Raw genomic sequence first — 10,288 nt, 5'->3', positions numbered from 1 at the left:
CTCCATCTGTCTGTCTGTTTCTTTCACACATACGGATACAGACCTTTCATTTCACTCCTCTATGTGGGTACATTCACTTTCCTGAATTTTGATGCAATTTGTCATGGTCTTCAAAACCACAGATGTTTGGTTTACATTCCTCTATTGAAGAACAGCAGGCTGCTTTGCTATTTTCTCTCTCCTTTTTTCGCCCAAAGCCATCCCACTTTTGGAAAGTGTAACAAATAGTTTTTCACAGCTGTAGGGCTTCAAAGGAGTGGAAAAGATAGATCTCTCTGAGATAAACCTGTGAGAAACATTCTTTAAACATTCATCTGAGATCTGTTTTAAAATAGAGGCCATTTACATTTTTTAAAATAGCACACAGTTGGCTGACATTTACGGCAAATGAGAACTATTTTTGTATTTTCTACACAAATTCTCTAATAAGCATAAACATTACAGATAAGTCTAAAAAAGCAGGGTAAGATAGGTGAAAAAAATAAAAAATGAGCTGCACAACTAGGTGAATCTTACCTTCTGGTAATATTTTTACTGTAACAATACTTTCATGACAATTAAGAACATTGTTTACGCAAATATGTTAATAGATCATGACCATTCTGTTTTATGTGTGTGTGTGTGTGTGTGTGTGTGTGTGTGTGTGTGTGTGTATATATATATAGAAATCTATAAATAAAAAGTGATATGTTAGGACATTGTTTACGCATATATATTGCACTGTGTAATGTTAATAAATAATGACCATTGTTTTTTATGTGTGTGTGTGTGTTTGTGTGTGTGTATATATATCTATAAATAAAAAGTGATATGTTAGGAAGTTGTTGTGATTTTTTAATTGATTTTGATTTTGTTTTAAAAAAAATTGTTAGCCTGTTTCTGCCATGATCAAAAAAAAAAACAAAAAAAAACTTATATATGTGTTAGATTATATATTGAATATTGAATTCTCAGATTATATCTTGCAATTGATTTGTTTTCACCACATAATACAATTTTTTAAAGGCAATTGTGACTTTGTTACAGTTACAACTTTTCTGACTTTGAATTCTGACTTTATCTCACAATTCTGAATTTTTCTTATTACAGAAAATAAACTTTGATATATAAATAATTTGCAATATAAATGTATTATCCCTTGCTTTACACTAATGTGAATTGTGGGGTGAAGTGTTTAATTGTCATTAAAATATTATCATAGCAAAATTAAATATTATAAAGAAATAAATAGAAAAATTAAAAACATTAATAAAACACAATTACTGATTGAAAATGTATGTTTTTAGATTAAAATGTGACCTGGACATGTTCTTTACAGACTTTAAGAGATTTTCTGTGAGATACTTTCCTTCTGAGATTTTATGTGTAAATTTATGCGTAGATTTAATAATCTAGCTGTAATCTAACTGAACCTAATTTTTGGAATAATTAGATTTATTGTTTAAAATCATTTAGAATTATTACAAGAACAATTGCACCAAGAAGCCGAACTCTGTGAAGAGAGCTCTCAAAAGCACAAAAACTGCTCTCTTCACCTAAAGTAACCACAATAAAGATCAGATGTGGGACATCAGCCATACTATCAAGAGGCCATATGGTTTCAATCACTGCTGCTTACCATTGTATGACACTGAGATTTCATAATCAACCCTAGTATTCACACACGTGGTCCTGTTGGTTTTTAAGCACAGATGGCTGTGATTCTGTCATCACTGCACTGAAGGGAGGGTTTCTAGAAAGGAGAGAGAGAGAGAGAGAGAGAGAGAGAGAGAGAGTTTGTTGGGGACGTTGGAGTGCGTCAGAACGCACTGGCTCCCCTCGCTCCAAACTCACTGCATCTCCTTTCCAAGAAAACTCCTCTAGATTTCAGGAAGCCTCTTGATTGCTTTGTTTGGATGTACCGACAAATATTACAAACCATTCAAAAGAAATATAGAGGGAGTTTAGATTGCTATATCAGCGCAAAAGGAGGGAAAGCGCCGTTACGCGTCGATTTGAGAGATTTATCCGACACTTTTGGAAGCAGAGCTCAGGACGCGGGTAATGGATCGATAGTGCGAACTTCTGGGAGTGTAAAGAAGCTCCATCTAGACACCGCAAACGCGTAATTCTTGGTGGAATAAAGGCTCGTTACAGAGAATTCATCTGTTATATAGTGTTAGACACCGTTTCAGAACGACGTGCGCTGTGATGGATGGAGCAGTCCTCTTGATATCGATGCTGGTGTTGGTTTTCTCTGGAGATGTATGGAGCGCGTCGTATCCTCAGCGGTATAACCTGTACGCAGGGACCCAGACTCAGACTCAGCCTTTAAACGGGGCGAGAGCAGCGAGCCGACACAGGTAATGACACTTTCAGTTCGTCCAATCAGTCTGCACCCTAATATTCTTAATATGACAACAGAAAGAAATAGTGAGAAAGTCTGTATTGGGAAATAAGTAAGATGAGCCATGTCGCTATAAAGTACCACATTATTAGTTTATGATACCCTTACATTGGTTCCACTTTAATAGATCGATAGATAGATTAACATAGTGACTGATGAATACAATTGATAAATAGATGCCTGTGTGTGTGTGTGTGTGTGTACATATATATTAATAATTATCATTTTTATTACCGTGATGTAAAAAAAAGTTTAAACCCCCAACCCCCCAAAAAAGTACTGGATAATCTCCTTATAAAGCTATTACCTTGGTTCCACGATAGATAGCTAGCTAGCTAGCTAGCTAGATAGATAGATAGATAGATAGATAGATAGATAGATAGATAGATGTTTTGAATTCAGGCAAATACTGTAAAATCCAGTTTATTTAAATTAGATGAATTTTTCAGACAAATCAAACTTTGTTCTCTATCTGCATTACACAGAGGGAGTAACAGCTGACAGAAAGACAAATAGACAGACAGAATACTTTACAAGTCCCGTCAGGGAAGTTACAGATGTTATGCATTTTTCTGTTATCCATTTATTGACGGAAACATAACCTGGGGAGTGGGGGGGGGGGCTTTAAAAAGCAAATGTGCTTTTAAATGTGTGGCACAGATGACTACATGAAAGCAAAAGCCTCCCTTTATCCGACAGTGAAACGACAGGAGGTGCATTGCTGTCCATCCAAACAGCTAATTATTGCTTACTGAATGCAAGGTTGTAATTTTGTGGGACCCCTGGGATTTCCAAAGCCTTTCAGAACATGGTTATACGTGTCACCGCCTTGGTAGTAATTACACTAAAACCACCTTCCTTTACCTCTTTATCTGTCAATCTGTTGTTTCTTCAGTTCAGTGCTCTCTCTCACACACAGCCACACACACCCTCTCTGACATTGTTGTTTTGACTCTGATTGTTGAGGTGTGAACGGGAACGGTTGTCCCAGCTCTGACGTGCAGACCGGGGCTTCCCCCTTCTTCTGACGCAATGCTCTCTTAAGGGTGGACAGACACGCAGGCCAGATGCTAATGGTCAGAGTTTGGAGTCATGAATTGCATCCTGAAATCCATTTAAACAATTAGTAAATAAAGATTCATAATAGAAATTAATGTACAACCAGTTGAGTCCATATAAACACGTTTGGACATATGAATAGCTCTCAAATATAGTCTGTCAGAGTCGTGAGGAAGTGAAGGATGATGTCTATGATGTGAGAACCCTAAGTGCCAGCGGCATGAAGTATGTAGTGAAGTATGTACTGCCTGCTTGAGAAATCTGAGTCGAGTTACTGGGGATTAGCAGCCTGTTTGAACTTTGAGTTACAACAGATGTAAAAAGTATTCTGCGTCTTGTGTATTTATTTTATGGAAAGTGAAAGAGCAGGAGGGAGGGTGAAGAAGTGTGTGATTGAAATCAAGGGAAGAAGTTGTTCATTTTCTTTTAATGCGGAGAACTCATCTTCAGTCTTGTGGCTTTTTCTCCTCTGGGCTTCTAAATGAACCGGTTGATAGATTTTCACTCGTGTTGCTTGCATTGAATGTGCATTTCCAGGGAAAACCGCAACCCTAATCAAATCTATTAAGGAATGTATGCCTCAAATTTAGCAGAATTTTTATGCTAAAAGATTCTGAAAGATGACCTTTGCGAGAACTGGATCTGCAGCTGCCAAATATGCGAGCACCTAAATCATCTCTTTCCTCTAAATTGTACTCATTTGGTAAGGAATGCTGCCAGGTTTTTGCGTGTTGGAATACATCTCCTTATGATCCTATATGATTTCTTTGCGGTGTGTTTATCTACAAAATCTAACACTTTAAGAGGAAACAGCATCTATGAAATTCTAGTCCTTGCCATAAGAAAATGAAACGGAAATGCCGGCTACTATTTGGAAAATATGGTATGTCAGTATAAATTAATACATCAAATTTGGATTAGCTCAACTGGATTAGACCAGTTTTGGTCTGGATCTGAGCCTTGAGGGGTCTAGTTTTGGTCTGGTTCTTGGAGGGTGTGTTCTTGACTCCAACTAAGGTTTTTAGGTGAGATTGTAGTTATTTTTTATCAATCACTGATTTATGTAGTGAAGTGTCATATCAAATCTGATTCACATGTACATCATTTTTTGTGCCACTGTCTGCTACAAAACAATACTCATGATAATCTAATGATTTTATTTTTCACAGCACGGCTTATCTCAGATGGCATTTTACAGTCACATCTCAAATTTGTCATATTTTAAAATTAAACTCACTCAAATCCAGCTTTGTGAAATCATATGTGAACTTTGCACCCCAGCTAAGACGGAATGGAAGAAGTTAATCAGATTTGAATGTAATCTCATTTTCAGCATATACTGTAAATGAATTTTCTTTTATCAAATCTCACATTTTATCTCCAATGCCTCAGTATTTTCCAGGAGTTAGGATGTTGCATTGCAGTGCTGAATGTACAGTGAACTGAGTGAACTGAGTGTTGTGAGACTTGAAAAGTGAACTTGTGAACTTAAAGAAATAGTTCTCACAAAAAGAAAATTTGCTCAGCCTCAGGTCATCCAAGATTAGATTTGGTTCTTCTTCAGAAAAGATTTTTGAGAAATTTACCATTGCATCACTTGCTCACCAATGGATCCTCAGTGAATGGGTGCCGTCAGAATGAGAGTCCACACTAAGATGTTTTTTTTACCCTCAGTAGTTGCTTCTATCTAAAATATGAGTCCTGTATCCATACGGTTGCTCCTGTCTGAATCAGGAGAGAAATATGCACAGATCAAGTACTGTTAACAAGCTTTCACGGTTGGTAAACCGTGATCTCTGGGTTTTGCACTTTGTGGGTGAAGTCTGTGTCCAAAATTAAACCCATGTTTTATTCACGTATTAATCCGCCTACCCCGGTTCCCCCGCCGCCGCGTCTCGTAGATGGGGAACCAACCTATTTGGTTAATCGTATTCTGGACTCGAGACGGAGGGGACGAGGATTCCAGTACTTGGTGGACAGGGAAGGTTATGGTCCGGAGGAGAGGAGTTGGGTACCTGCCAGGGGCATACTGGATCACTTCCTTATTGATGATTACAATCAGCAGGTAGGCCCTTCTGGGAACTCCAGGAGGCGTTCTTAGAGGGGAGGTACTGTCATGGTTGGTAATCCGTGATCTCTGGGTTTTGCACTTTGTGGGTGAAGTCTGTGTGTTACGCGTCAGCACTGATTAGTTTGTGGGCGTCTCCGTTAATTGTCATCAGCAACTGCTGTCACTCATTACTCATCCCTATATATTGGCTTGTCTAGCATCTTGTGTTGGGGCGGCAGTGGCTCAGTGGTTCATGTAGGTTGTCTACAAACCGGAAGGTTGGTGGTTCAATCCCCGGCTCCACCTGACCAAGTGCCGAGGTGTCCTTGAGCAAGACACCTAACCCCAGCTGCTCCCGATGAGCTGGATGGCGCCTTGAATGGCTGACACCGCAGTCGGTGTGTGAATGAGTGTGTGAATGGGTGAATGTGAGGCAACTTGGAAAGCGCTTTGGATGGCCATGTGGTCTGTTGAAAGCGCTATATAAATGCAGTCCATTTACCATTTGTGTTCGTGAGAGCGTTGTTTCATGTTTGTAACCTATGCCTTGCTTTCTTGTGTGTTTCTGCGTTGGATGTCCGTGTCTCCCCGGAACCCTGTCCACTCTACGCAACACCACTTACCTTCGGCTCGCTTCCCCGCAGTTCCTGTGTCACCCTCTCCTGCTGCCAACTCACCTCCGCCTTCAGGATTCGACATTCCTTACCACCATCTTGGACTGTGCATTCCTCCCAGCGTTATTTGTGTCTCAGTTTTGTATTGTCTCATTGTCTTCATTAAATCCCATTAATCTCACACTTGCTTCCTGCCACTCCTTCACCCAGTCGTTACACAAGCGAAAACATTCCAGAACAGTCCTAACTAAATATATTGGTACATTTTGATGTGAGAGGGCAACAGGGGATGGGCTTTTTCACTGGAGGAAGTGGTATTATGGATTAAGCGACTGTTTAAAGTAAAAAAAATGTTTTACTAACTAAGCTAAGCCATAATTGTGGAATTGTTTTGTTGAAACATGCAGCTTTTCACTTCACTAGATGTTAATTGATGAACTAGTGTCATGTGGATTATTGTGATGTTTTTTATCAGCTGTTTGGACTTTCATTCTGATGGCACCCATTCACTGCAGAGGATCCATTGGTGAGAAAGTGATGCAATGCTAAATTTCTCCAAATCTGTTCTGAAGAAGAAACAAATTCATCTACGTCTTGGATGGAAAATGGGTGACCTTTTTTTAAAATATTATTGAATTAACCATCTTTTTAAGATGTATATATCATTTGTGCAATAAATAATGTCCGTGTCTTATAACCATAGGGAGATATATTGAAATGGTTTGGGTTGTTCTGTGGTGTCACAGCATTATAGAAATGAACTCTGCTGATTTGCACATGCAGCCATAAAATTTAGCCCTTTTCTGCCAAACCAGAAGTCAAAAGTCCACGCCTGAATGTTGTGTCCGCTGCTATTCAGGAAATCATGCTGGACAAGCTTTGATGAATGCCCTGAAGACTGGACGCCTACATTCATGTTTGCCATCTTTCATATATTTCTTAAAAACATTTATGCTGACAGACAAACAGACAGTGCTGGCATGCAGCTCTCCAGAGGGTGACTATTAATCTGAAAGGTGCCCGAATAATAAAAAATGTCATAGTCTTGGATTGGCTCCATTATATGTGAATTATTAGAAATAGTTTCCCCCTAATGAGGGTAAGGTCCAGTGAATGGTAATTCCTCAATATCAGGGCCGCAAGCAATCTGTGCCCACAGAACTTGGCAGAAAACTCCTCAGATTTCCACAAAATTAGACTAGCCATCATTCATAAATTTCTACATCGATTGTATGTTCATTCACAGTATCAAACTTTTAATACTGCATTTATGAATCTCAAAGGTGAATCTCACAATCAGAAGGAAAAGAAAAGAGGAAAATGGCATAAAGAAAAAATAAATCTATTATAGTTTATAGTATATATATTATATTATATTATATTATAGCATTTATTGAGAAAGGAAGTAACTATAATGAAAATAGTATATACTGTAGGCCTAATAGATAAAGTAAAAATGTAAAATTAAGTCTGTTATAGTTATTTTTTTTTATCTTTGCATTGTATTGCATTAACTAGAATTATAATTCAAACTAGAATATTTATTTAACTATAAATATCATAATTCAAAATAAGTAATAATAAGTCTATTGTAGTTTTATTTTATTTTATTGTAATGAAAATGTCATAATGAAAAAAGTCAATAGAGAAGAAAAGGAAAATGGCATAAAAAATTAAGTCTACTGTAGTTTTAGACTATTTCATTTTATTTTCTAAACATGTTTTATTTTTATGCAAAATGTAATTTCTTAACCTGGACATTTTTCATGAGATTCACAAAAAAAAAAAAAAAAGAAGAAGAAAAAAAAAAAACCCTGCACACTCACTCATAGAAGTTGCAAGAAGCTGGCCAATTAGCTTGCGATTAGTACTGCTGATATTTGACCATGCAATCTACATCAGACAGTTTGTGGGTGTCTCATCTAATGATGATACTGTGGTTGAGGTTTGCCATTGTCAGTTTATTTCCCAGGCAGAACACCTCTGTAGAGGGACAGTGTTCAAAGCTCTGTTAGTATCACTATGCCCAAAGGCCTGATAAGATACTGACAGAAGAGCGCTCTTAACTGCTTAATGGAAAAGTGGTTTTCATTTGATCTATTTTTGCAATATAATAGACTAAAGGGGGCTGTAAATGAAAGATTGTTTATTAGTCTTTTTATGAGTTTAAATTAACATTTGGGCTTCATTTGTAAGATCTAATCTTTGTCACCCATCTACTTTTCTTGTAACATAACTGCATTTGAATGGGTTAATTGTTCTTAGTCAAAATTCAAACCCATTCAATACCTCTTTGTTGTCTGTAGATCTCATTCATGGATCCATTTGTTCCTTTTTATTCTGTCGTGTCTTATTTGATGCAGTTGCGTCCTTAGTATTTAGTAGCTGTTTCTTTTTGCCTCTTGTCCTGGTATGTCAAGAGGGTTTAAGCGAAGCCCTCTGTGAATGGAAAGTTCCTGACCCTTGACCTGGGCTTTTTAAGATGTGGCAGTGGTTGTGAAGCCAAGAGCTGCCTGAGGCGCTGCCTGTCAGTCTCGGACTCATCCAGACCACCCCACACCACCACATGCAGACAGGAAGCCCTCCCTCAAACAGCAGCCTCCTCACACTAGAGGAACTTCCTGTAGTGGATAATCAGAACTCTGGCCTCGTTCAGAAAAAAACAAACACCTCTTATATGCAAAGTGCTTCCTGTGAACAAGTTTGTGTTTGACAAGGGAAGCAGTTAGTGAATGTTAATGGATGTTTAGACATGCCAAAAAGTCTTTTATGAATGATTGCTTCTGGACGACAAGCTTGAATTGTAGTCGTGGCATATCCTTTGAGTGGTTAGGTTTAAAGCAACGATTCCAGTTCAGTTCTCTTTTAAAATTTCTTTTGACTACTATGTCCCAGCTAACAAAAATATGTTATAAGAATGTGTTGCTAATGTTCCCGTAAAGTTATGAAAACATTACTTCTAAATATGATCTGAACAGCCAAAATTGTATTGGTTATCCCAACATTGCAAGACAACATTAAGGGAATGTACCATTTTATCATTTTGCAAACATTATGGGAATGTTTAAAAAAAAAAGTAGTTATGTTTACTAAAAAATTAGGTTAATTAGATTTATACACTTTTGAAGAAAAACTGGCTTCCTGATATAAGGGTGTTATGAAAAGTCAGTTATTGCTATACAAAAATGAATACTTTTATTTAGCTGGTGTAATAATATTTCTCAATAATATTGTATTTTTAATCAAATAAATGCAGCCTTGTTGCCCAAAAGAGACTTATTTCATAAGCACACAATAATATCTTACTTTGTTTTAAGGACTGTATTAAGACTAATTAAAAAAATCAAGAAATGACTTTCTGCAGTGTAGGTGTTTTTTTTTTTGTTGTTTTTTAAATAATTAACCAAAACGGGTCATTAATTTCACTGAGTACTGTAGAAAATTGAATTTTATCTGATATCATGTACTTTCTGAGAAAGCTTACAGATAATTGTTTTTATCCTTATATCCCCATATCCTCAGTGGAATTCATTTATATGTGAAAATCTGACTGCAAAGTCAATTCTTACAAGGAATAATGAGAGTTCAAAACTGCTGTCTGAAAACTTTGACTACACATAGAGCTTAAATGTGATTGAAGTTAGCTTAGCTAACCATAAAAAATGAGAACATATCTAAAATGTTTCAGAGCCCAGAGAACAGACTAAATCCAAACATGAATGTCTACAGTAAATGTCTTTAGACGAGGCTTCTCTCCTGGCTTGTGTAAGCCACATCTGTGGTGCGTCTGCTCATAAGCATCGTTCCTTCTCCTTTTGCTTTAGTGGAGTTCCAAGCTGAGACGCCTCAGATGTGCCGATGTGGTCAAACCCCTGCAGAAACCGCTTTCCTGTTACGGGAGCGAGTTACAGTGTAACCACAGGAAAACATTTTTCCCACGAGCTTGCCCTTCTAGCATCAAATATGTGGCTTGTTTGTTAAAAAGAGTGACCTGACATTTGCTAGTGCATTACTTATAAGGGTAATCACAACAGTGTGGCTTATCTGGAAATCAGTATGAGAAATAAAATTGTATGTGAACACCAAGAATATCTAAATATTGTCCTGAGCAGATAAAGAGTGGGGTTAAGAGGACATCTGTTAGTGGTGTTGTTGGATGTTGTGGAGGCTGAAGTTTTG

The 10,288-nt window shown here is 37.5% G+C and overlaps 1 protein-coding gene across 1 annotated transcript in view; it reads left to right on the top strand.

The window, feature by feature from the left end:
* Nucleotides 1–1,767: 1,767 nt before the first annotated feature.
* The window catches only part of LOC132112488 (EMILIN-1-A-like), a 31,042-nt gene continuing 22,521 nt past the window's right edge, over nucleotides 1,768–10,288 (top strand). The window contains exon 1 of the mRNA XM_059519979.1: nucleotides 1,768–2,342. Within this exon, the coding sequence (XP_059375962.1) occupies nucleotides 2,191–2,342 (152 nt within the window). The 5' untranslated portion in view covers nucleotides 1,768–2,190. The remainder of the gene's footprint in view (nucleotides 2,343–10,288) is intronic.

Source organism: Carassius carassius, chromosome 32 (assembly GCF_963082965.1).
Source record: "Carassius carassius chromosome 32, fCarCar2.1, whole genome shotgun sequence".
NCBI classification, from domain to species: Eukaryota; Metazoa; Chordata; class Actinopteri; order Cypriniformes; family Cyprinidae; genus Carassius; species Carassius carassius.
This window is presented reverse-complemented; position numbering and strand designations above follow the sequence as displayed.